Source organism: Drosophila hydei, unplaced genomic scaffold, assembly GCF_003285905.1.
Source record: "Drosophila hydei strain 15085-1641.00,03,60 unplaced genomic scaffold, DhydRS2 tig00000250-arrow-arrow-pilon, whole genome shotgun sequence".
NCBI lineage: Eukaryota > Metazoa > Arthropoda > Insecta > Diptera > Drosophilidae > Drosophila > Drosophila hydei.
The window spans coordinates 32,961-60,642 of NW_022045696.1; the positions used below are offsets into that span (position 1 = coordinate 32,961).

Sequence of the window (27,682 nt, forward strand, 5' to 3'; positions counted from 1 at the left end):
GATAAACACTTATATGTCACCAGATTGTATATACTATTAAGCTGGGAAAGCCCTTATATTTAGGCGTGACTGACAGATCGTCGGAATCGTAAATTTTTTAGTTTTTTTTATTCAAATTGCCACTCAACCCTGCCAACGGCGGGTAATGAGTTCTAGTATATTATAAATAACAATATATAAAAAAAATATTTTCTTTCCTAACAAGAATTGAGTTGGCGAGTTTATTATAATTAGGCTTTTGATGGATCCTCAGCTCTGCTGGCTATAGGTTGAATTTCTGGCTCTTGCTCAACCACATTGGTGGCTGGAGCAATGTCGGCGGTTTGTTCGGTGGTTGGGACAACTTTTTCGCTTTCGGCGACTGCAGGCTTTTTGGGTGCTGGCTTGGCATCGCCGCGTCCGAAAATTGCCTTCTCAATGCCCAGAATGGGGGCCTCAAAGGCGAGCGTCGCAAAGATGGAGAGGGTCAGGGTGATACCAAAGTCGTGCCACCAGCGCAAGATCTGCAGATAGACAGACATTAGACGCAAAGAGAATACAATGCAATGAGAGCTATCTTACCGCATCGTAGTTGGAGAAGTGTGTATCCGTTTGCAGCCTTGCAGCATTCACGAGCTGAACGATTCTGTGTATTACGTACATGCAGTAGCACAGACGGCTGAAACCAGTGAAGAAACTCCAAGAGAGGAAGTCATTGATTAGGCCGCCATGTCCATTGTAGCAGGCCCACACAATCCAGCCGATGGACAAGGCCCAGGAGCTGCGACTGAGGGGTTCAAACAAGGCGCCCTCAATAAGCGGAGAGTCCGGCGTGTCTGGCAGAATGCGCCAGAAGGGACCCCACATGTCCGCTAGCATTGTGCCAAAGGCCACCACCCAGCCAGTAATCACCCAGTGCTTGGCCAATGGAATCTGGCGTCCACGGTTGCGCGTAAACAGGAAGTAGCCGAAGATGACGCCGATCAGCCAAGTCGGAATGCGCGTATGCGTCGGATAGTAGGTCAGACGCTGACGCAAATCAACATGATCGTCTTGAACGCGGAACAGTGTAAAGTCGTTTTGCAAGAAGGTCGCCACTGTGCAGCCCAGGCAAAGTATACCGAATATTGCAATAGGTATGAGCGCCTTCTTGCCCCACTTATACAGCGGTATCAGGAACAGCGGGGAGAGGAAGTACAACTGGGTGTCAACAGCCAGATACCACGACTGCGAGACGCACTGTAGTGAGAGGTACAACGTATGACGGCTAGATGCATATTGAACATGGATTAGTGAGGAAGCTTTCACTTACTATGCTGTAGGGGAAGGCATAATTCTGCACATAGAGCAGTGTGGCCCACCAGGTGTCCGCACAGCGCTGATCTTGGATGCCCAGCTTGAACCACATGGGTCCGGCGCCGGAGTAACGGTATAGCGACATAATGTACAAGACGACAACAGCGACGACGGGTGTCAGACGGATATAGCGATGGAAGTACATCATCGGAATGTTCAGCTTGCCCTTGGTGCGCTCCATCTCACGGAAGGCGCCCCAGCACATCAGCAGGCCGGACATGAAAAAGAACGTATCCACGCAGAGCGAGCCGTTCTGCACCAGCATCGAGTAGGGTGTCTGCACCCACGTGTAGAACTTGTTCCGATTGATGTGTGGCAGGTCGTAGAAGGTCATGTAGCCGTGGCCAAACACCACCCACATCATGCTGAAGCATCGCAGACCGTTCAGGCAGTGGATCACGTTTGGATTGTTTACCTTTTTGACCGTGAAAATCTTTGGCGCATTGTGTAGCACCGAGAAGGCTATGAATAGCGGCTTTTTAGGCGCTGTCAAATAGGAGAATTCACGTTTATTAGACTGCAAACAATTTCAGACCAGCTTTCAGACTTACCGCTCTTTTGGGTCTGCACATAATCGTAAACGCTGCTGGCTATCAGGAATACTATGATCAACGAAAAGAAGATGCTGCGTGAAGAGAAATCACAATTATTTTAGGACTGCATTACTCTATAATATTCGATAACACTAATGGCCCTATACTAGAAAAAAATATCTGCCTTGGTCGTTTAGTTGACTCTTACTTACATGGCAAATATATCCACACCGCGGAACTCGACTGGCGCATTGTATTTGCACCATTTCTCCTGGACCAGCTGATAGTTAAGATCGATGACATCGTTGCCATATAAGTGTGCAATGGCGTACTTCAGCAGAGCATCAGTTTTCTCAGCGCTGCAAGTGCTCGGCACGCAGACGCCCAGCTCAAAGATCTCGGGATCCGTTTGCTTGTAGCTGATGCGGGAGAATTCCTCATGTCGCTGCTTCACTTTCCTGTAGAACTGGGTGATGTTCAGGCGGGCCAGGCAATACTGGCCATTCAGATCATTGCCGTAGGTGGCTGTGGCTGCGACACACTCTTCGTACTGGCCCATGCTAATGAGATGGCCCCAGAAGAAGCCGACGGGCAGGCGACCCCATGTATCGGGAACTACAAGTAAAATAAATGTAAATTGTATTAAGCTTATATAGTAAGCTAGGGTAAAAAAAAATATAAAACTGGCTAATTCTTCAAGCACTTATCCGCTTAAAGTGCCATCGAAAGTTATCAAATTTTAAGTTTTTATAGATTAGGATGAATTTGCATATGGCTTATTAGTCTTCGATTATATATATAAATAAAAAAAATATATATAAAAAAAGTAATCATATTCAGAGAAAATTTTTTAATTAACATAAAAAAATACCCATTCAATATTTGTCTTTCCCTTTCTATGCAAACTCATGTCTCAGTCTTTAATCTATAAAATAAATATAATAAATATAATAAAAAGGCAAGGCTGCGACTTAGATTGAGTAGATAAAGAAGACATCGGGGTAGGAGGAGTTGAATAAGATCCCAAAAGATTTTTTTTAATGTGGTCTGAGGATTCAATACTTGGAAAGGAATCGAAAATGTGGCATAAATGAATAACTTTTGTTAAAATCACAAACAGACCCCTGACTAATATTGATAGAAAGGTATTTAATCTAATGCGTGCCTAACGATAACATTTTCCGCAATTTTTCGCTCCATATATTTATGCATATCAGTCAATATCAACAATAAACAACACTTGTGATATGCATACGCTGGCGAAAGTGCACGTTATTTTGGGAGTTGGCTATTTTTGAAGTAGTCGGTAAATAAACACTGAAGTTATTTGAGAAGCTCTTATCAGAAGCGATTGGTTGGACGCAGGCTGTCGGCGAGGCAAGAAGCACTTTAATCGCTGCGATATCAATCGCCTCGCAGGGAGCCTTTCCATTCACATTACTGGTCACTTAATCATGATTTATGATTGTTTGCCGGCTAAAGTGTCGCCTGGAAATCTTGCATCATAATCTAATTACCGCAATCTAATCGTTTATCAAAATAAACAAGTGCATATGGGCAATAAATTTAGATTTCGAATTTGATTTACGATGCAGCATAAAACGTTTGCGCTAACTTTTATGAATGGAAATTCTGCTCAATCTAGAACCTCGAACCTAGATTGCGTCATTTGTTATTACTTTAAGTAGTGTCCAAATAGGCCATTGTCTGTTTGCCTTGGCAACCGGCTAGCGGGATATTGGGTAACGCCAACAGAGCTGCATGGTGATTGACTAAATATGCATGTATATATCTTTATATATAGGCTTGTATATATCTTTACATATAGGCTTGTATATATCTTTATATATATGCATTTAAATAAGACTGATTAACTTCGCGTTTCTCTCTTCGCAAGGACGATATTGTTGAAAATATTTTACGAGTTATTAAAATAAATTATTTATAATTTTTTTATACACTGGGAATTGTGTTAGATATATAATAAAAAATATATTATTTATATTTTTTATATACTGAGAATTATGTTAACCTTTTTTTAAGACAAATTCTGCTTTATTTTGATTTTGTTGCCTTTTCTTTTCCTTTTAGATCTCACTTTATATGAAAACAAAAACTTTTTTGTTTTCCTTGCTTATTATGCAAGATGTAACAAGATTTAGCAATATTTCGAAATTCTTTAGATCAATACTTCACTGCATATATATATATATATTTTATATTTTTCGAGAAACTTCTTCGATACTTTCATGTTGTAAGAATTGAAGACTTTTCGAGTCTTAATTTTATACGATGATCGCGACTTGTTAGACACTTTGGATAAGTTGATATCGAATCTATATAGTACTATAAACTCTACTACCAACATATTTTCACACTCGAAATCACTACAAAATTTATATATAAAAATAATAATGAAATAACGAGAATAAATGAATGATTATCCGAATTTGAGCTTTGCTTTGCTGTCCTTCACCCATATCCATTTGATGGCTATTGAGTTAATTTGAGTATCGCTTACATTCGAGAGCCCACTCCTCCATGTTGTTTATGGCGTCACGTATGCGTGCCACGTCCCTATCGCACAGGACGTCATCGTAGTTGCCGCGGGCCGAGCTACTCCGTGCCAGCTGGATGCCCGTGCTGTTGGCTATGGCCGCCTGTTGCGAGGCCAAGTCGAAGAACTGAAAGGCCAAGCTGCCCTCCATGGGCGTTGAGTGTCCGGTGAGCAAATCTCTGTCGGTCTTTGCATATGCTTCGCTCCCGTTGGCCAGCAGTAGAAGCAACGCTGCTGTGAGCAGACCCAGCTTATGGAGCTGCGCCATAATTCCTATCCGTGCGGCTCCTTTTCGTTATCCTTGTGCGCGTATAATAGGGGCAGATCGCCAGCTAATTAGAGATGCGTGCGATTTTGAGCGAGCGGTTAACTAATTGTATTGCCAATCGATACTAGTGCTTTTATAGCCTAAAGTGTCCACTTCAGACGCTGTCAACATCGACGTCGACGGCGACGGCGACGGCGACGGCGACGACGTCGTCGTGTTAGTAATTGGAGTTGACGCGATGACCAAACGCTTTTGCCCATGAAATTTATAAATAATTTTTCAAATATACAGATACAGGCGCTGGCTAAAAAAGTGATAAGCAACTGTATAATCAATTGCTTATCTTTCTGACAAGCTCAGCGCTGGTTGGGTCGCGTTACCAGCGCGGATTTAACTGGGATTTGTCGCTCGCACGCTCACTCGTACCCGTCTCCATGCCACAGGTGTAAATTATGTCAAAGCAGCCTTTAAAACTGTACAGATAACTTGCAATTTATAGTTGAACGCAGCTAATTAAATTACTGGAAAGCCCAAAAAAGAAAACAATTGAACTTTGATCGCAGTGTGGACAAGGTGTGAGTAAACCTGCCTTTGCTTATTCTTCTCCTTCTTCTCTACTTCTTCTTTTCGCTTTGTAGTTTCAATTAGCCTTTGATCACGGCACTATCAGTATTTTTCATGAAACTTGTTGGTAATTCAGTAATCTCATCGCAATGCAGTCCACATACACATGGCACTAATAATTCATATACATACCTCACGTATGCCTAGACTTAAATGACGCTCGTTAACATCTCGAGTTCAAAGTATTTTGAAGAAAATCAAACAATTTAGTCAAATCAGACTTAACTCTGTCTACAGGACATATATTTAGGCCGGAGTTAAGCAACAAAAGAAGCTTTAATCTTTAAAATTCTTGTGTGGAAAGCATTGGAAATGGAAACTCATCGTAGTTTTGTGAAAATGAATGTAACTGGCAGAAGAAGGCGGGGCAAATCCCTTAAATTCTATATAAACTTTTGATCAAAACGACGAGCTGAGGCGATCGAGCCACTTAATCTGCAGGCTTGAAGTCTTAAATAAATATTTCTGTATATCCTACGCAGCTCTCGAGAACTCATTTCATTGCCTTACTACTACTGAAAGTCGTTCATCTGTAATAAATACACAGAATATATACAAATATATTGAATGATTGCCCTATTTTTCGTTTGTAATATACGTACAAAAAGCATAGAATGATTCGAATATCAGCTCTGCACTGGGCTCAGGGTATCACCTAGTGGGGCATTCCCGACAAGAGCACTCTTCCTTGCTTGTGTTACAATTGATATAACTGAACCCATGAAATGCATTCAGTCCTAGTTCTAATGCCATGTCGAAATATAAAAAATATTTAGATATTGATATAATAAAATAGAGAACGATCAAAGCGAGAGAATTACGAATTTTTCAATCCTTTAAATTTTAATTTAGGCGCGGAACTTCAACGTCGCCTTTGGCAAATTTGCATACGAGATCACGTCCTTCAGTCAGTCAGGGAGCATTCAGAATTTTGGTAAGTCGACAGAAAGCTACAAAAAAATATTGTTAGAAACTAGAAATGTTATAAAGAGATCCTTTTCTAATTTCAAATAATCAAGAATATCTCACTTCAGTTATTCCAGCTGAAACATGAAACTTGATATTGGTTTTCTCTTCTCTCTCACAAATAAAATTTACCATATTTTTTCGGGTCTGCCTCTTTTGACTATGTGTTCAAGGTAGACAAACGCATTGAAACCTTCGAATGATGCTACTACGTTAAACTCTTTAGTTTTCTAGATTTTCCTCCTTAATCACATGTTTGGTCAGATTTAAAAAGTTCAATCATATGCATACTATATTGGGGCAGCGTACCTAAGCTACTGTTGATCTTATCTATAATAAGGTTTTATGATCCATAGGCGGAAACTTTGGTCGAAAAGAAATACACCTTATTGCTTGGCGGACGCAATAAAATAATAAAACAAAACAAAAAAAAAAAAACAGATTAAACATTACGTAGACATATGATATAGAAATGATTCTATAAAAGAGATTATTGTTAATACGAACTGCTTAATATAGCGATTCGATTTTGCAAATATGGAATCAGAAAAAAAGGGTAGACTCGGAAAGAGACTGCTATAATTATATATCAAAGTAAATCTTTTGTATAAACGCATAAACTTGTATACTATAATAAAACTAAATTTATGACCGTTTGTTTCTTTGATTTACCCGTGCTGTCGACCTTGTAGCTGTATCAGAAGTACGGACCTATCTCAAAATTTCAGCTCAGCTTGGCATAGAAACAGCAAAAGTGATAATCAGACTCGAATATGCCGTGTAACCAGCGACAATTGCCTCACAGTCTGGGGTGAGCAAATAAGAGCAATGGCTCAAGAAATGGCTAAAGAAATTCGTGGACTCAGATATTAATATATATTTTCTGTGATTATTTTGCAGCAACATTATGCAAATGTTTGTCTTAGTTGTGCTGGCAGTGCTTTAAGCGTTTAGTATAATTTCTCTAAATTTCTCCTTCATAACTTCCCACCTTTTTATTGATTGATCTGACATGTTGAATGGCAAGTCTTATAGAATATTTCTGCAAATTAAACTTATCGACAACTGAAGCCATTTCAGAATTATGAATCGAAAAAAGTATCCCTCTTGCTTGTTCATCCTTTATAATGTATTATCCTGTGTAACTTACAAAACTAATAGTTCAATCTATCTCAATGTAGAATAGACACATCTTTTCTTTTTCCTGTTACGAACTCATGGACAAAAACAATAGACAATTTAATGTATTTAACAGGGTATACGAACTTTTAAGTTGATCAATTTCGATTTACTGTTGTCGGCGAGTGTTCTATCTTAAGCTTTGAGTAATCAATAGGTCTTTCTATTTCAAGGTATCAATGCAAATGGATATCAAATTTCAGCTCAAGGTATTCGCTAGTCGTTCACTGCCGACTAGAGGAGCACTTTTAACTGTTTGCAATGATTTACATGATTTTCGTGTAGTGTTTGACTATGGCTTAACATTCGATTCACAATAATATCAGGTAATACACTTCAGGCTGATGGCCTATTGGCACCTTACTTCTGATTTAGGGGCACGCCTGCAATCGATTGCCATAAGTTTACACAAAGCTCGTGCGTAGTATACGTCAGTAAATGGCGTGGGAACGGCAAGACCTAAATTCTGGCCAATAGAGCGTTTCGTGTATTTTAATCTTTAGCCGTAATCTTATCAATGGCGTTGCTCCCGCACGAGTTTTATATTGGTTCGTTAACCAAGATGTGAATAGAGTATATTGGTTTTGTGCAATACATATATTACCTAGGCATGGCATCTATTCAGGTATCTCTACAAATACACAAATAATTGATATTTTTTATATTTTGTAAATACATAAATAAATATAAATGTTTGTGCACAAGTATTAGGCAGTCGGTTATGCCTCACATATACGTGTTTATATACGGTTTCAGCTCAGTATAAAAATAATAAAGTCTAGCAATAATAAATTAAAAATATAATTTTTAATTTTGCTTTACTATTATTTAACAATAACCCTTTAATAGGCGAGTTATCAGTTTGTCGATTTAAATTTGCTGCGGCATTGAAGATATTTGTATAGAGTTCCTTTCGGGGCCGCGACGAATTTACTGGATAATTATGGTCTTCTCTTCTCTTCTCTTTTATCTTCTCTTAGAGGAGAGTAGAGGCAGAGGATGAGGAGAGGAGAGGAGAGGAGAGGAGAGGAGAGGAGAGGAGAGGAGGAGGAAGGAGGAGGAGAGGAGCGGAGCGGAGAGGAGCGGAGAGGAGTTGAGGATCTCGGGGCTCGGCGTTCTCGCTTCGAGCTGCTCTTGGGACGCTCTGCTGTTCTTATTCTCTTTCTTCTCTTCTGCTTCTCTCTCTTCTTATCTTCTTCTCTTCTCTTCTTTCTCTTCTTTCTTTTATCTTCTCTCTCTTCTTCTCTTCTCTCGTCTCTTCTCTTCTTTCTTTTCTTCTCTCTCTTCTTCTCTCTTTCTTCTCTTCTCTTCTCTTCTCTTCTCTTCTCTTCTCTTTTTCTATTCTCGTCTCGTCTCGTGGGTTATGGGTTATGGGAAGTACAAAAGTTATCTTCGTCATTTGGGTTCTCCAATTAACCGCAGCTTAATTTTATTAATCACATTAATCATGCGATTTATAAATAACACAATATGCAGCTAATTAAAATTCAGTGAATTGATAAGCACAAATATTTTTAGTATTCGAAAATAATAATGGTATTAAATAGAATTTATTTAAAGACAGACGTTTTATCAACAATTTCATAGTTAGATAACAAAACAATAAAAATGTGGAAACTTTTTACAATATTGTTTATCAGAAAAGTAGACTTCGGAAAGGCATAGAATTAGATTGAATGTCGACAGAATAAAGATGAATAACTTTTAAGTTAAGAAACTTTACAGCTATGTGTCGACAAGATAATTCAATTCAATTATTCAATAATTATTAAACAACTCGATCTAACCCTGGCCGACTCCTATATGTAGTAGAAGATAGCCAGACTCCAGATATTTCAAATTTCATATATATATATATATATATATATATATATATATATATATATATATATATATATATATATATATATATATATATATATATCAAGCACGTCTTCTAAAAAGAAACTATCTCTATGTAGACAACTACCATGGATACCGTAGGGAGTACCTTGGTGCAGCACAGCATATGGCGTGGAATGAGGAATGCCATCTTGATGATCTGTAAAGTCTGGCTAGCAATAGTATTTCATGAACTTTCCAGTATGATAAGGCTCATAAAACAACAAGAGATTAGCTACCGAAATGTTAAATTGCTCGACTGACTGCTATACTCGCCGTACATAAACATTTTTGAAAACATTTGGGAACTTCTTTCCAGGAAGTAGTACAAAGGTAGTGGACAAGTAGACGGTTTAACAAGCTTACCTAGTAAAATTAAGAAATACTTCAATATTGTAACGAGATCTAAATCTATGATATTGGACAATTCCAAATCCAGTTCTGCACGTTATATATATAAATCCAGATGTAGAGATAGAATGGATATTTCTTGAGTTGTAATTACTCACAGAGAGAAGACAATCATCTCTATATAAATATATAGCCTTCAAGCATTATCCATTATCCATCATTCTTGAGCTGTGAATACTCATAGAGAGAAATCTATTATCTTCAAGCATTATCGATTACCCATCGGGCAATCATCTTCAAATGTAGATATATTTCTGCAGTCTGACTTTTAAACACATACATTTTTATAATATATGTTAACAAATATTAAAAATGCGTTTTAAGGAAAAATTAAATTTCATAATTTTTATTTAAATTAAATTATTTTACACTTTTTAGCAAAGTATTTTGTTAATTACAATGTGTGTGTGTGTTGTTGTTGTTGGTGTTGGTGTGATTTATGTTTATATTGTTACAGTTTAATCATGTTAAATATATTTATATTAAGTTACAAAGTACAAAAATTAATCAATATAAAAAAAACACGTTTGGTAAAACAATGAAGAAAAAAAAAGTTGTAATTAAAAAATTAATTGATAAGTGACAAAATCGCAATGGTTTTTTCTTTTTGTTTTTTGTTTTTGTTTTCGTTTTGTTTTGTTTTGTCTTATATGCAGAAATACATTTCGAGCTATTTTACAAGTAATTATTATAATATATTGTAACCAGTGTTTAGATTATAAGTTATAGTATTTCTTTGCAGTTGTTTGTTGTTGTTTTTGTAATTATAACTAGTTTTACTAAGGCTTGGCTTACACTTGACTTAACTATGTTGTTTTCGTGGTTTTGTTGTTTACTTCATTTTGTTGTTATCGTTTCTTTTGTTTTTGTATTTGTTTTGCTATTCGCAGCAGTTTAAGAAATTGCATGTTTTATGCATAATAATAATAATAAACGTTGTTAGCAATGCGGACATATCGTTTCCACTTGCCATTCGATTAAATTATGATTTCGGTTTTTAAAATTTACAATCGTACTTAACTATTCCGCTGCTTGTATATGCATACATATGTATATATATATATATATTTATTTATATATATATTTTTGTAATATTTAGAGATGTCGCTTGATTTTAGGCTAAGACTTAGATACTATGTTATTACTCTCATTTCGCGATATACACAGTTAATGCATGTGTTTTGTGTTTTGTTTTCTCTTCATTTATAATTGTAATCACAAATAGTTTTGGAATATGCTCTCTCTCTCTTTTCCCATCCCTCTCCCTTTCGTTTCCTCTCCCCTTCCTTCTCCCTCTCTCACATAGGTGCTGTCTTTAGAAATCAGAGTTGTTATTATAATTTATCCCATGCACAAATCAATACACGCAAACACACATACATGGACACACGCACACGCACAACTCATTAAAACTTTGTTCATTGCTGCTGACGGGACCATATAACAAAACAGTTAGATAGCCAACATCGGATCTAACTTTTCCATTTTTGTTTTTGTTTTCTTTTGTTTTTTTTGGTTATTCAATTATTTTTTTTTTAATTTTTTTTTTGTTTTTCTCTTGTTTTTAAATATTTCTGGCTGTGCCGCATGCATGCCGCTCAGCGCGCCATAGCAACCGCTGTTTAAAGGCAGCGTCATGTTTCCGTTTCGTTTTACTTGTATCAATATTTTTACAAGGGCCCAAGGAGCTGGGCGGCAACTCCTAAGCCACTAATTGTGTTTATTTATATTATTATTATTATTCTTTTTTTTTTTGTTTTGATTGTGCGGCGCATATGGACGCTTAGCGGCAGTAACACAGGCACAGACACTACTTTCTTTTGGCTAATTTTTTTTGTTTGTTTGTTGTTTTTCTCTTCATTATTATTATTTAGTTAACAAACTAGTGGGCTTAAAAACTCAAACTGTATATGTACATATATATATATATATATATAAATATATATATATACATATACATATATATATATATATAGTGAATGGTTTAATGGTTATACATATGTATAGATATATGCGATACTAAGAACTAGGCCATTGGATTTGACTTACAATTGTTTTATACGTACCATATAGCAATGTACATACGAAGCTTAAGCGCCAGTATGTTTATTTACAATAAATGTTCAATTTGTTTTGTTAACGCATTTATGAAGGCATTTGCTATGCGCAGTTACATTTCGACTTAAACGAATGTTAATATACTCTGTATCTATGAATAGACATATGTATATATATATATATATTTGTGTGTATAATATGAATACATGTTTGTGTATGTATATGTAATTTACAAAATGTTTAACGCTCTTTCTCCCTTACACTCAACTTTCCATTCGATTTTCCTTTTGTTTTTTTTTTTTTTTTTTTTTTCATTTTCTTTTGTTGTTTATTTCTCTCTGTCTATACACGATTCTTGGGCGGCGGCAACTCTTGTAAAAAATATGGGCGTATTCCAAAGCTTATAAAAAATGTAGACTACAATCTAAATGCTAATCACCTAGTAAATAGTGTACGCCTTACGACTAGCTTCCTATGTCTAAAATGTATATGTCTAGCGTTAATAAATAGCAATTATTAAAATTTCAATATTAAATAAAATTAACATGGTATATTCTTCCTTGGGTATTTTGTTTTTGTTTTTTTTTTTTTGTTTTTGAGACAAACGTGAACAAAGTTGCAAAAAAAAAAATAAAATAAACAAAAGAAATTAAATATTTTTTAAATTAAGACCGATGTTTTCTTTTCTATTATTTTTTCTGGTTTTTCTTCTGCTTTGTTTTTCTTTAACTATCACAAAATGAAATACTAAATAAATTACGTTAGGTATTTACAATTGGTGGCAAAAACGTGTGTTTAAGTTTCATATATGCTTACGAAAAGCAAAACGGTAAAATGATTCAAAATGCTCAACGAATCTTTAGTTATCTATATGTATGTAAGGCTGTACTGTTTCGAATAAGTTGTACAATTCTAATTGGTTAATGAAAGCATTTGACTATTGCTTTAATTGCTTTAAGTGAGTGTTATTTGGTCGTTGGTGTTTTCGGGTTGCAAGTTGCACTTCTACTAATCTTATTGTTGTATGTCAATTGGAAGTTGATATAAAATGGAGCGTTGTTTTCTTGATTTTGTTTGATCTTTTCACATTCCAACATACATATGTAGATATATATACATATACATATATATATACATATATATATAACTTATATATATATATATATGTATATATGTATATTTATTCACATATATCGATTCATACTTGTTTATGTATATGGTGGTATCTAAAGAAAAATATTTCTAAGCGTGTTCCCAATTCAAGCTCCTATAAGGAGCAGATAATAAACTGACGATCGCCAACAACTAAGCTTTAGAATTGATAGCCATAAAACACTATTCGCATGCGTTTTATATAGTCTATATTCTTTCGATAGTTATGATAGTCCTAACACATGGTTTCTTTTTATTATTAATATTTTTGTTTTGTTTTGTTTTGTTGCGTGTCTCTTGATTTAGAATGATATTTTTGGACTTAAAGTTAGGTAAAAAAAATTAATCTTTTAAAATAAGAATAAATTAGCTTCAAAACTATTTGCATCGATGAAATGTTCGATTTAAGACATATAGGTAAAATCGCATTTACGTAGAATAGACGACTTAAATAAATATAATGTATAATAAAAATTGTATGTACTATTTTTCAGATATAATAATAATATAATATAATGTACTATTTTTCCATATTTTCTGTTACATTCTGTTTTTTGTTTTTTTTTTTTTTTTGTTTTTTTTGTATTTGTTTTTGTTTGTTTACTTTCAGCATCTTCAGAAATATATATATTTATATTGTGTTGAATATATTTTGCATACTAAAGAGAAAACATAATTTAACGTTTTACGTTTACAAAATATATAATATTACCCATTTGCCACGGTTGCGAGCAAGTCTCCTAATCGATTGCACTAAACATTGATAGAAAAGATTTTGAATAATACGTAGATATTACAAAAAAAAAAGTATATATATATATATATATATATCTATATATATACATATACATATACATATACATATACATATACATATACATATACATATATATATATATATATATATATATATATATCTATATATATACATATACATATACATATACATATACATATACATATATATATATATATATATATATATATATAGATGCGTGTGTTACGCTTCTGCGATAATAAGCATATGGTACATAAGAATTAGAATCGTAATGAAAATTGTTGCATTTGCAATTGCAGATGCTGTCTGTGCTTTACCCAAAAACTAAATTTATAATTAAAGGTGTATATTTGTATATAAACGCGTGGTTGCAATCCTCCTGCCTGTGCATGTTTAAGTGCCGATAGCACAACCTGAGGCGCAGATCCGAAAATAAACTAAATTACATAATAGTTGACAGCCGATTGCTGATAGTAAACATATCTCTACATAAGAAAGTACATAACGATTAACACACAAATTTTGTCCAAGCATTTTTGTATCAACATAGGAGGAGCACAAACGCCATTGGCAAACATCAAAAATAATGGGGTGACTGCGACGGCTGTTGCTGCTGCTTCTGTTCATTGTATTTATAGTTGTTGTTGTTGGTGATTTTGATGTTGCTGTTGCTGTTGCTGTTGCTATTGGAGTCGTTGCCTATGCCATTGGCATTGTTGTTGCACTAGAGCCGCTCCACAAACTTGCTCAGCTGATCAGAGGCATCGGGCAGAGAGCCACCAGCATTGCCCACGTTTCCGGCATTAACGCCAACTCCGACCCCAACACCGACGCCGACTCCACTTACGCCTACATCCTGGGGCACACCCGGCAGCGGCGACTGATGGTGCATACTATGATTGTGCAGGCCATCGTGTGGTCCTTGAGGCGCAGGTGAATGACTGCTCATGACGTGATGTGGCGAGGGCTGCGCACGAGGTGATGCAGACGGTCCGCGTGGAGACGGGGCTGATCTCGGCGAGGGCGTTGGCTGTGGCGACCGTATTGGTGGGGAGGACCGTGCCGACTGCATAAGCTGCTGCTGCAGCGTATGTGGTGTTGGCGGACCCATCACATTTGCACCGGGTCCGCTAGGCCCACCACCGCCACCAGCCAGCGTATTTTGAGGATTTGCGTTGCTCATGCCGCCACCACCAGCGGCGACAACCTGCATCATTTGCTGCTGCTGTTGTTGCTGCTGCATAGGCTGTTGTTGCTGCATACCTGGTGGCATAACACCCATCTGCTGTTGCTGCTGCTGTTGTTGCTGTTGCGGACCGGGCTTAACACCAGCGCCGCCGCCGCCTTGCTGCTGTTGCAACATGTTGGAGGCAGCTGCATTAGCCATAGAGTATTGGTCAGAACCGGGGCCGGACGCACCGCTACCCACAGTTGCACCGGCTACTGGTAATCCGGTAACGTTTCCACCGCCTCCGGCATTAAAGTTGCCACCGGTGCCACCTGGAAATGGCGGCTGTCCAGCAACACCCATGTGTGGGCCGCGCTGGCGTTGTGGATATGGAGGCGGATATTGATTCATTTGCATATAGCGCATTTTATTCCAGTTTTGGTTGGGAACCTGTGCGAAAGAAATAGCATTTAATCAGAAAATGACACATCAGATGAGGTGAGCGCACCCAGGATTAGGTCATATCGACTAGGAGCTGGTAAAGCTGGAACTTTATGTTACCACGTCTACTAGCTGTTTACTGATTTTATGTTCACAGTGCAAAATAAAGTTGTTAGATTAGGACTCGGCTTCTTCACTTACCATGCCTCCTTGAGAGCCTGGCGGCAAATTTGGCAGCATCATTGCCGTATTCTGCATGTTGGCCATGCGCTGATGCGGAGGTCCCTGTTGCTGCTGTTGCGCTGCCTGCATTAAGCTGACTTGCTGCTGCTGGCCGGGCCCCATTTGCTGAGGTCCGGGGCCAGGTCCCTGTTGCTGTTGATTCATCATATGCTGCATGTGCTGCTGCTGCATGACCTGCTGCTGTTGTTGCTGCTGCTGCGGTGTTTGTGGTCCATTGCCAGCCTGCAGTGCGCCTCCCGGGCCCCCAGCTCCGCCAGCGGCAGCATTTATCTGGCTCTGCTGGCGCTGTTTTATGATGGCCGCCATAATCTGTGGGTTTTGCTTCAGTATGCTGAGTATGTGCTGGTTGCTCTCATTTGTTGGATTGTTCTTGATCTTCTGCATGATCTGGGCCAGTGTTTGCGTGTTGAGGGGCGGGCCATTTCCCATGTTCGGCCCCGCTCCGCCAGCTCCACCACCGCCCACGCCTTGAGCTCCGGGTGGTCGTACACCGCCGCCAGAGGCTGCGGCACCGATTTGTGCTCCCAAGCCTATGCCATGAGGCGCTCCACCGCCGCCCATGTTCACACCAGTGCCAACTACGGGCATCTGACCAGCTCCAACTCCAACTCCCACTCCAACTCCGACGCCCAGCTGATTAGGTGGCATGCCCATCATTTGCTGTTGTTGTATATTCTGCTGCATTAGCTGATTGGGCTGACGCATGCCTGGCTGATTGGGCGCATTGTTGGTATAGCGCTGTTGCCCGGGACCGCCACCTCCGCCCCACTGTTCCAAAGGCAGCAGATTATTGGCGTTCAAAATATTGTTACAGTTTGCCCCGCTGGGCAATTGTCCACCGCCTGGCACTACGCCGACATTTCCAGCAAGCTGATTGCCGCCCACACTGGCGACCATTCCGCCCATAGCGCCTTGGTTTGATACACCCACTCCCATTGGTCGTTGCATGACAGGCGGAGCCATTGGCACACCTTTGCCAAAGCTTCCACCATGAGGCACCTGTTGGCGGGCTGCCTCCTCCTGCACTTGCTTCACCACTTGCAACACATTGGGCGACGGCGAGTGACCACCAGGCTTCATGCCAATGCCTGGTTGGTGCGGATGTGGCGATGTCATACCGGCCATAACAGCACCAGATACCGGTGACGGTACCGTCACAGTGGATGGACTCATGCCACCGCCACTGGCTGGCAGAATGGCAGCTTGCCCTGACATCACCTGCTGGCTAACTGCCACACCAGACATTCCGACAACTGGGCCACCAACACCAACTGCACCACTTGCCACCACAGGCCCGCTAACTGCCGGCCCGGGTAATGCAGCAGGAGCTGCGGTTCTCGACATAAGAGCGACGCGGCGACGAAGTAGTTGCTGCTGTTGCAATCTGTAATTAAGAGGTACACGAATCATTAAATGTAAAGTTGAAAATCAATAAAAAAAATGACCAACTACATCACTTTGAACAGCGTTAAGCTTTATCGTGATTATTGACCTAGTGGCACTAGTGCCCCACAGTCATCTAGAAAATGACATGTTTTATTTTCAGTTACTTACTTTTGTTGCAGCTGCTGCTGTTTAAGTTTGTGCTTAATATTGGGACAGAAAGGCACTGGACACTTTTGCTCCTGACAGTGTTTGGCGTGGTAGCAGCATAGGGCGATAAGCTGTTTGCATATGGGACAGCCACCGTTGGTCTTTCGCTTGCAGTTCTTTGTATGCTGGACGACACGCTTCATCTTTTGACACGAAGGCAAACGGCAATTGGCATCGCGACACTGGCACGCGTGCACCAGGGATTGAATGCATCGTTGAATGGACTGTTTGCGTGCCTCCTGTGGATTTGCCTGCTTAATATCAGCCGCCGCCGAGCCGTCATCCAGATCGAAGCCCAGTTTTTCCATCTTGTGTGGATGTCCAACCTTCTCCTTGCATACCGTGCAGAGATCAAAGTCCTACAATGCAAAAATAAAATAGAATATATGAAAAAATTGTTAATTGTTATCATAATGGTGGCTAAGACAAACGGATTATAATAGGAGTCAGCTTGGAAATTGAACTTACATCACAAACGGTGCAGTGATAGCGCGTCTCTACTGCCGTCTTACAGTTGTTGCAGGTATAGACGAACTTGTCCTGGCCCTGATTGTGCAGCTCGTACAACATTGATAAGGTGGAGAACTGTGCACGTCGCAACGATGAGAATTCGTAGTGCTTGTCGCGGGCAAGTGTAAGGAATGCATCACGTCCATCCATTAGATCACAGGTCAGCAACGGATCGGGGTCTTGAATAGGCTGTGAAAAATGAATTTTATTAGGCAAATTCAACTCGATTAGCGTGCTACGACATACCGCCAGACTTGCTGCTGATTGGGCAGAATGTAAACGTATAACAAAGAAGACCTCCTTGTGTTTTTCCATTGTAGCATAAATCTTGGCGGACAAATCATTGCCAGACTGATGCTCATTGGACTTTTTGCTATTTTTACGCTGTGCTGCTTTGGATTTATTAGACTTTTTGGCCTTCTTTTGGCCTTTCTTTTTGCCATCGCCACTAACCTCGTTATCCTCAATAGAAAAGAGCTGCAGATCATTTGAAAAAAGCTGTTAAGTTACACAAATTATTTTGTTAATAATTATATTAAAAAAAAAACGAAACGTACATTAGCGGCAGCAGCTGCTTCGGCGGCCTCGGCTTGTTTACGCTTCTCCTCTTCTTCCTGGTCAAGCTCTTTAATGCTCTCCTCAAGCACGTTGGGCCAAAAGTCACCCTCAAAGTAGGGCAATTCCGCGGCCGAACCAAGCTTATCTTCCATGGCCTGTTTAAGTATGTCCTTATAGTCCTGTATAATGCGCTCAATCATACCCTTATCAAGCATCTTCTTATACCACTCCTGCAAGCGCTTCGGCTTGGGTATTTTCTGATCTGTCGGATGACAATGAAATATATAGTCATCGCCCTCAGAAGGCGGACACGCCCAAATGTGTGCCATCGTATAGCCCAGCTGTTTCACGTAGTCCATGTAGCCTAACAGAATCTCATGATAAACTGCCGTGCGATATTGTCGCGGTCGAAAGAAATGCACTGAATCAAGGTAAGCAATATACACGCGTCGCGTATTTGGCGCCGGGCACTCGGACCCGTATTCCTGGACGTGCATGCCAAAGAAGCAGACATCAATGCCATCCACTTCTTCAAAGGCAAATAAGGCCTTCGCCCGATATGGGAAGTCTTGCATCATCTCCCCGCCCTCAACAAATCGACGTCGCATGCCCGGCTTTACCTCAACACACTTGTCCGATGAGGATACCACACGTATGTGCACCTCACCAGCACCAGCTTCCTTTTTCTTTAGGAAATTATTTACGCGCGTCTCGATGTAGACGCCCAGCTTGGTGGTGGGCAAACGCTTCGCATTGAATTTGTTCTCCTTTCGTTTGGAATTTTTCTTCTTCAAACAATTATCACACACAAAGCCGCCCGGCCATATCGAATCCAGCCAAAGCACACAGATCTGATGCTGCTTGCGTCCGCACTCCTGACAGTCGACAAAGGGCTCCAGTTCCAAGTGATCGTTCTTCATCTCTTTAAATTGATCCTTCTTGATTTGCCTAATGATGACGAAATTCAAAGTGTTAGCAAATTTCCATTCTACAGACTTGATCCTGCTGGTAACTTACGTTTGGGACTGCAGTTCCTCGCCCAAAGGAACAGTATCTCCTTGAATGTCATTAAAGCACTTTTGGCAGAACGTGTATCTATTTGAGGCGACACCGTATTCCTTTAGACTGTGGTGATTGATTTCATGGCAACAATTTACGAATTGATGGCGATGAGCAATGACGATAGGCGATGAACAATTGGACAATTGATATAACACGCACGATATACGAAATGATTGCCAAAGGCAGCATAAATAAACAAAAAATGTCACACAAACAGCAACAACAAGTACATATGTGTACATATTCGAGGTATTTTATGTAGATGTATATGAGCAACATTTGAATAGATTTAATAGTGGCCAAATACGTATGTGCATTAACATTTTGGTGGTGTTTGAGTATGTGTTTATGTTCGTTTTTTTTTTTTTTAACAATAATTTGTGTGAGTTTCGTTAGATTATGCAATTACATGAGCAACACATAAGTTGTCAACGGAGTGTAACGAAATGATTAGGAAATGAAAAAAAAATAAATAAAAGAATATATTAAAAATTAGAATCTTATAATACGCAATTATTAAATTATATTAGATATTTAGAGAAAAATAAATAAATAAATAAGTAAATCAAGAAACCAACGACAATATCTCTGCATGAGATGATTTCCGTTGTGCTAATGAGCATTGTTAATTGATGTCTGCAGAATTGTACATCGATACACACTTATACATATATAACATATGATTTATCAAATATAGAATAGATATAAACATTGATATAGAAAGCGAGCCAAATCGAAAGCAAATGAACACAGTTTTTATTAGAAAGCTAGGGTACACACACACAGAAAGTGGATTTTAATAGCTCTCAAATCACAATTATAAGAAGCTTCCGCTTTAAAGGACTCGTTTTTCTTTCTTTTGTTTTTGGCGAGCTCCGCTCATCCAGTTATTAACCAATTATCAATATTGAATCAGAATACATATTCTCTTTTAAATAAAGCAAGTCACAAATAGTTGTATTTAATGTCTTGGCAATGCATATTATGTATGTGTACTTTTATTTTACTTTTTTTTTTCAGACAAACAACATGCACCAGGCAGACTCGCAGGACATCAAACTGTGTGTTTTTTGTTTTTTGATTTTATTTTTTTTTTTTTTTGGCCACTACAATGCATGTGTGTGAGGCTGGCGAGATTTGTTGAATTGTATATAAATATATACAAATGAGACGATGCAACATAAATGAAAAGAAAAACACACACATATGCATCATCGATCGCATCGCATCGCATCTCATCGGATCGCATTGCTCCGCGTTCCCAGTAAATTTCAACTAATTTCTTACTTAATCATAGTGTGCCGAAGAAGCAACTTAATGGAGAATGAGGCCGTGATATGTGCTGTCATCGCTTGATGTGGAAAGCCGTTTTCAGGGCTCAGAGCAGCGTGTCGATATATGAAACATATTTCCATGTTTTTACTACTACATTTTTATATATTTGATAAATGTATTTCTGTGTGTTCGAGATGCAATCGAAATGCACAAGATATTCCGAACATTATTTGTATTATATAACTGGCGTTGTTTCAGTGTACAACATTCGCATAAAACCTATTAAATTTTCCTCTTTTTTATTGTTTTCTCTTTCGCTCTTTCTCCCTTTCTCTCTTTCAACAGTATTTGGTGCATAAAACAAACAAAATCGCACAAGAATTTTGCGTGTTTTTTGTACACTATTTTTTGGAATTACAAAAAACATTTGGCTTAAGCAACGCTTGTTATATATGTGTACTTGTGTATGTGTATGTATCTGTACCTGTATTTACATACAGCTGTTGACAACTAGTTAAAGAACAAATGCTCAAGACTGTGACTTTGTTAATTATATCATGTGCCAACAAATTATATATTACTTAAATAAAGATTTTAATCAGATAATATAACTCATAATCAGATAATAATTTATATATAAATATAAAAAAATGAGCTTTTAAAAGGAAATCAATTATCATTTGCTTCAAAAGTCAAAAATAAATTACGAAAAACTTCAATGTTGCTTGATTATTTTCTTCAAGTTTTCTTTGCATACAAAATTGAGTATTTCTTAGATATAAGAAACAAATTTGTTGGTACAAAATTCGTAAAAAATGACTAGATAAAAGGATATTAACAACAGCTGTATATGAACGCATGTATGTGTGTTATATGTATGTATATTTACAACTAGAAGTGACTTGTCACTTTCAATGGAAACGCACCTGTTTTGGTAGCTGTAGTATTTGGCATCGCGCGGTATCGTACACAACTGTTTGCCATAGCAGCATAGCACCTGCGGATTGAACGTGTACTTGCGGCCACAGCAATAGCCCAGCGCCTGCATCACAGGATCTATCTCAACTTCAAACACCTCCGACAACTGTGGACAGAGAGCAAACAAAAAAAAGATTGTTTAATTATGCATAAGCCTTTCAAAACTTGCATTTTGATTCGGGCGCAACGCCCGAATAATAATAAAAAGCGCGAAATTCGCATTTGATTTTACTAATGATCGAAGTAATGAAACAAGGATAGGCTAATGGCGTTTCTTTGTTTTAATGGTTGTTTGAGCAGTGTTACCTTTGTGCAGTAACGGTAAACACGCGATGTCTTGCGGTTGTAGAGCCACGCATTGTCGAACATTAGCCACACATCGTCCACGTACTCCCAGGGATCACTGTATTTGCCATTCAATATGTTGCTGCGAATGGTGCCCAGGTCCATTGGCTTCTTAACAATCTCAAAGTAGTCGGGTATACCCAGCGCTTGTGGATCGACTGGATAACGAAATGGCACCGACTCCGGCTCCTGACGGTACAGCTTATCCAGCGTGGGCATCAGTGCACTGCGCAGCTCTTCCGGGTTGAATTCTACAACGAAATAATTAGAAACATTAAAGCCACGATCCACATCTCTGCCATTGTATCGCCTTCTTCACACTATTGCTGTCTCTTTCTTATTAATGTCGATAGACAGTATGCCGCACTACTCTCCCATATCCAGTGCAGAAAATATTGGTAAGAAATTGAAACTTACGGCATTTCTTCTTTTTGTCTCCAGCGTTGGGTGCTAGTGGTTCAGGAACATGGGGTTTCGTCTCGGATTTGATTTTGATATCCGATGGCAGTCCCGAGGAAACGCCGTCGATGGCCCCTTTTATGTCGTCCTTGCTATCGACTCCACCCACACCTATCTTTCTATCACCGTTGGCGCCACCAGCAATGCCGCTGGAAACAGCCGATTCATCCACATCCATTGGGTCAGACTTCACAGTTTTCACATCACAAACCCCATCCTCGGATTTTATTTCTATTTTCAGCATGCTGGTGCCGTCGTTGTTGACATTCTTGCCTTTGCCACCAGTCGAGCAATCCATTTGTGAGCTGTCGCCATTGCCCCCGCAACTGTCGTCCATGAACTCCTTTTTGATGTCCTCCTGTTTGATGGAGTCCAGTTTACCCTTTGATGACATTCCACCACTGCCACCATTACTTCCATTCGTATCGTTTGCGCCAGCCGGCGATGGCGTTTCATCGTCGTTATCACGTGCCGCCGCCTCCAGTGCCGCCATCTGTGATGATAAACTGCTCGAGCTGCTCATCACACGGCCAGGAGCACTGTTCTCGATATTGCTGCGCGCCATCTGCAGCAGGGTGCTGCTCGCTGGCGTTGAGCTGCCATTGCCGCTTGTTGAAGTTGTCGTCGATGTTGGTGTTGCTCCTGATGACGATGCACAGCTCAGTGGAGTCGTGACCGCTGTTGTAACCGTTGTCGTTGTGACTGCCGAGTTGCTGGTACTGCTGATGTTGCTGCCACTTCCGCTGTTGGAGCAAGTAGCTGCTGCTGATGCGGGCGTACTGCTGGCTGTTAATCCTGAAGCGCTCGTTGCCGGCACAGGCGAGGTAGGTATATATGGCGGAGTTGCTGCACGATTACTCAACGGCTGCATTAGACTGCTGACAGAGGGCGGATTGTTCGATGGCGTGCCAATTGGTCCATTGGACATGAAGCTCGGCGATGGACTTGGAGCAGCCACAGTGCCACCACCAATACTACCAGCGCCTGCACTAGCTGCTCCCGCATTCAAAGCATCCAAGCTGGTGGGCGTTGGTGGCATATTGTTAAGCACACTACCAGGTGGCTGAGTCTTTTGTTGCATCGGCGAACTAAACGCATTCGTCTGCTGCTGTTGCTGTTGTTGTTGTTGTTGTTGTGGCTGTTGAATAGGCGTGGCGTTGCTGTAGGGAGACTGCGGTAATAGCATGGCTGCGTTCGTTTGCTGTTGATGTTGCTGCAGCAAACGCTGTTTCATAATCTCGCTTATCTGAGGATTCTGTGCACCGGAACTGCCATTGGCATTTATGAACTGCTGCTGTTGTTGCTGCCCGGGCACCGGACTCGTTAATATGCCCGGGCCACCGCCCACTGACGTAGCCGATTGCATTGTCTGCTGCGTGTTAAATGGCGACAGAACTGGATTAGCCACCATTCCGCCTGGACTTGGACCTGGCGGTCCAACCAACATATTGCCCTGACCAGGCTGCTGCTGTTGCGGGAATTGCATACGTTGCTGCTGCTGTACCGCGAGCATATTTCCGCCGGGTGAATGACTGCGTATGCTATCCGCTACAGCCACCATGTTCGGTTGACCGGCCGCCGTCTGCTGCTGCTGGCTGACACCGCCGCCCATTCCTGGAGCCTGGGGACGCATCTGTTGTTGCATCATACCACTCGGACCCCCGCCTACGCCGCCGCCACCGCCCATTGGACTAATAATGGGACGCACACCCTGGCCCGGCTGTTGTTGAAGCGAATTGTTGGCCACCGACGTTGGATTAACAACCCCGCTGTTGGGACCGCCTTGTTGCATTTGTAGCATTTGCAGTTGGTGTTGCTCCTTGCGCTTGAGACGCTTTTCCTCCAGTTCCTTTTGTATCTTGTAGATCTTCTCGGCCAGCAGATGATAGTACTCAGAACGCGATTTGGCCATCTCATACATATCTTTTTCCACTTTCTCAGCGTACGAGACGAGATTATGCATGCGCTTGTCCTGCATTGTAGTTGGATCCGATGTCGGAAAGATCGCTTGCACCAGTTTGTGTACCAAATGATTGCGCAAATCTGCAGTCACCGATTCTCGCCAGTCTTTCTCGTTGTCGCTGCCACTGCCAGGCGCCCCACCGCCTGCTCCACCAGCACCGCCAGCGCCTCCTGCTCCAGTGCCCGATGCATTCGAACCAGTTGATGTACTGTTGGCACCCCCTGTTGTATCCGCCGGCATCAATACGCTAGCACCAGATGCACTGTTACCAGTGCCGGGCGCCCCAGCTGAGACGACATTCATATGCGCCCGCGCTTGAGCCAGCAATTTAAGCTTGGTCATTTGATCAGACTGGCCAACTAATTGTTGCTGTTGCTTGTCGCCGACGCCAACGAAATTGGCATTGTTAAAGCCAACGTTGACGGACAATGGCGCTGGAATGTTGCCCAATTGCTGCTGTTGCTGTTGCACATTCTGTTGTTGCGCATTGGGCTGCTGCTCTACCATATTGGGAAGCGCGCGCCTGCGTCCACTGCCAGTATTGCAACCCTGCAGCATCAATTGTCCACTCTGCTGTGCGGCCTGCGCCTGCTGCTGCTGTAGACTGCTAACGTCGTTGGCTCCGGGCAAAACGTTTTGTCCGGGCACAGGCACAGGTACTGGCACTACGCCAGATATTGCACCACCTGGCTGACCAGGCTGCACGCCAAGCACACGCACCGATGGTGCGCCCTGCAACCTTATACCAGGTGTCATGCCTTGTGCTCCCAGCATGCCAGCTGTGACCGGTCCAACCTGGCCTATGCTGCCAACCCCCTCAAATCGTCGCAGCTCTTGTTGTTGCACCTGTTGGTGTTGTTGCTGCTGCTGTTGCTGTGCCATGTCTGTATTACTCTTGGGCACATTGGTCGCGCCGGGCGCCTGCTGCTGCGGCAAAACAATTGCCGTATTTTGTGCGCCGCAAGTTCCAGCGCTCTGCGCCACTTGTTTGCTATCTACGCCGACCCCAACACCACCAACACCAACTCCGACCCCTACGCCGGACGGATTTTGCGGAACCTGCTGTTGGCCCTGCGGTAGTTGTTGCTGTTGTTGTTGTTGCTGTTGCTGCTGCTGCTGTTGCTGCTGCTGCTGCTGTTGTTGCTGCTGTTGTTGTTGCTGTAAAGGTGATGCATTTGGCGCCCCAGCTGCACCTCCTCCCCCGCCGTTCTGTCGAAATGGGTAACATATGATACAATCGGAGCGCTGGCAGGTTTTGTAGTGGAGCAGTATCTGTCGCGACGAAGTGCAGTGCTGCATGGTACAGTCCTTGCTCTGCTTACACGTTGCCATATGCGCCAATACAGCTTTCATGGCTTTGCAATAGTTCACACTGCAGATTTCGCGGTTGGGATTCATGTTCTCGCGCCTGTTACACTTATGGGCATGCAGCAATAGCATGAGCTGTTGCTGTATTTGCTTCTTCCGCTCATCCGACATGCTGCCCGGCGCTGGAGCCGCTACGCTAACGGATGAAGCCACTCCCGATACTATTGTTTGCTGTTGAGATGTTCCTGGCTGCTGCTGCTGTTGTTGTTGTTGCTGAGAATGTCCTAAGAGTTGGTTTGGTTGCGGTGCGCGTGGCCCCAGTGCGCCCTGTTGCACGCCCGGTGGTTGCTGTTGCTGCTGGGAATTCATTTGTGCATTCGCTGCTGCCAGCTGTTGCTGCTGCTGAGGATTACCAACAAGTCCACCTGCGCCTGGTGGCGCACCATCTCCGCCCATATTGGGCATGGGCACAACTGTACCAATAGGTCGGTTTCCCTGCGGCATGCCGGCGCTCATATTGGGCGCAACGACACTACCGGCACCGCGCTGCGCCATCTGCTGAGCAAGTAGCTGTTGCTGCTGCTGCGTATTGTTGTTGCCTGGTGCACCATAGTTGCCGACTCCATAAGGCATATTATTGATTTGGCCTGCACACAATAGACGTAAAGACAATTAGTTAAGCCTCTCATTAGAATAATGCATGAGGGATACTCACCCAGCTGCATATTTGGATTTTGCATCCGAGGACCGCCGCCGGCACCAACAACACCACCCGGTCCATTACCACCGCCTGCTCCAGCGCCCATTAAATGCGGGCCACGCAGCAAATGTTGCTGTCCAACCATACGCCCCATCATAGGTCCATTTTGCATATGCATGCCCTGACTAGGCGCTGCACCAGACACAGAACTGACACCCACCGATCCGGGAACGGCGTTCATCATGGAAGCCCCACCTGGCTGTTTCAGTGTGTTGACCAGGCCGGCGCCGCCAATGGTACCCATGCCGCCACTATTCGTCAGCACCATGTTGCCCAGATTGCTCTGTGCAATGCTATTCATGCCTGGAACAGAATAATTTCAATGTTATTGCTTGTGTGCTTTAAGTGTTACTCTTGTATATGACTTACCTGGTATGGAGTTCATACCGTTGTTGCCATTATTCGATATGGACATGGACATTGAGTTGACCATGCCCATCTGTGTCGCTACTTGCATACCAGTGTTGGGCGATTGCAGGTTGGGCGACTTGCTACCCAGTTGATTCATGCCAGGCACAACCATGCCGCCACCGGCACCTTTATTTCCCTGCTGCTGATGTTGCAGCAACTGTTGCAGATGGTGATGCTGCAGTTGACGCAGTTGACTACCGGCAGCGCCACTACCGCCATTACCGCTGCCATCGTCACCGCCGCCACCGGCTCCGTTCATTTGTGGTGGCACTACGCCTGGACCAGGTCCCTGAGTAGGTGGTTTGTTTGGTCCACCAGCGCCGACACCGGTTGCTGTGGATACAACGCTAACGCCGCCACCACCACCAGTGGTCAGTTGATCCGACCATCCACTGTTGGAAGACACCAGCTCATCCGGTAGATTGTCTTCCAGAAAATACAGATCCGCTAAGTGGTAAAGAAAACATCCATCAATACATATCCATATACTGTCACAGACGCCTCAAAGAATTCTACTCTCTCAAATTTAGTCATTATCAAAGTAATCTTTGTCTAATCAACTTTTTCATTCAATATGTCATATTTATTTGCTTAGATTCATATGGATGGAGGCATCAGTTCCAACAAAGTCGTCCAATTTGCACATTCGAAAAACTCCAAAATAAATTAAATTAAATTATCTGAACATCTAAACCTATCATGACTAAATCTGGGGGAAAACTGAATGCTATTCAGATGCATTTGGAAGAACTTACTTTGATCCATTTTGACCCGCTTTTGTGGCGGTTCGTCCAAATGATCGGCCATCATATATGTAATTAGTTGCTAGCCTTTATTGGGCAGCAGAACGTGTCCTTGTGGAAATA

General features: G+C 41.4%; 2 protein-coding genes across 3 annotated transcripts; both read right to left on the reverse strand.

The window, feature by feature from the left end:
- Positions 1 to 110: 110 nt before the first annotated feature.
- LOC111596548 (nose resistant to fluoxetine protein 6) lies at positions 111 to 4,796 on the reverse strand. The gene is made up of 6 exons (XM_023310821.2): positions 4,390 to 4,796; positions 2,081 to 2,483; positions 1,887 to 1,960; positions 1,292 to 1,821; positions 562 to 1,218; positions 111 to 503 (listed from the first exon to the last, which is right to left on the reverse strand). Exons 1-6 carry the CDS (start codon positions 4,691 to 4,693, stop codon positions 231 to 233), a joined length of 2,241 nt encoding a protein of 746 aa, XP_023166589.2. The 5' UTR covers positions 4,694 to 4,796; the 3' UTR covers positions 111 to 230.
- A 9,604-nt stretch (positions 4,797 to 14,400) lies between these two features.
- LOC111596569 (histone acetyltransferase p300) lies at positions 14,401 to 27,652 on the reverse strand. Of its 2 annotated transcripts, none has more exons than XM_030223674.1 (13): positions 27,572 to 27,652; positions 26,775 to 27,263; positions 26,361 to 26,708; positions 22,333 to 26,292; positions 21,877 to 22,166; positions 21,519 to 21,676; positions 19,273 to 19,380; positions 18,255 to 19,203; positions 17,944 to 18,195; positions 17,656 to 17,886; positions 17,149 to 17,546; positions 15,553 to 16,978; positions 14,401 to 15,360 (listed from the first exon to the last, which is right to left on the reverse strand). In XM_030223674.1, the coding sequence occupies exons 1-13, from the start codon at positions 27,624 to 27,626 to the stop codon at positions 14,467 to 14,469; spliced, it is 9,558 nt and encodes a 3,185-aa protein (XP_030079534.1). In that variant the 5' UTR covers positions 27,627 to 27,652; the 3' UTR covers positions 14,401 to 14,466. The 2 variants fall into 2 exon arrangements, with proteins under 2 accessions (XP_030079534.1, XP_030079535.1); XM_030223675.1 differs by having other exon boundaries at positions 14,467 to 15,360; positions 17,944 to 18,174.
- Positions 27,653 to 27,682: the final 30 nt, after the last annotated feature.

What these genes read in the sequence shown, in the direction of transcription:
- LOC111596569 (XM_030223674.1), bottom strand. Translation starts at nt 27,626, where the DNA reads ATGATGGCCGATCATTTGGACGAACCGCCACAAAAGCGGGTCAAAATG. An exon ending in AGACAAAAAGAAGAAATGCC is followed by an intron (nt 22,167 to 22,332) that starts GTAAGTTTCAAT and finishes ATTTCGTTGTAG; the next exon opens with AATTCAACCCGGAAGAGCTG. An exon ending in AATCAGCAGCAAGTCTGGCG is followed by an intron (nt 17,887 to 17,943) that starts GTATGTCGTAGC and finishes CATTTTTCACAG; the next exon opens with CCTATTCAAGACCCCGATCC.
- LOC111596548 (XM_023310821.2), bottom strand. Translation starts at nt 4,693, where the DNA reads ATGGCGCAGCTCCATAAGCTGGGTCTGCTCACAGCAGCGTTGCTTCTA. An exon ending in GGTGTGGATATATTTGCCAT is followed by an intron (nt 1,961 to 2,080) that starts GTAAGTAAGAGT and finishes CTCTTCACGCAG; the next exon opens with CATCTTCTTTTCGTTGATCA. An exon ending in ACTTCTCCAACTACGATGCG is followed by an intron (nt 504 to 561) that starts GTAAGATAGCTC and finishes GTCTATCTGCAG; the next exon opens with ATCTTGCGCTGGTGGCACGA.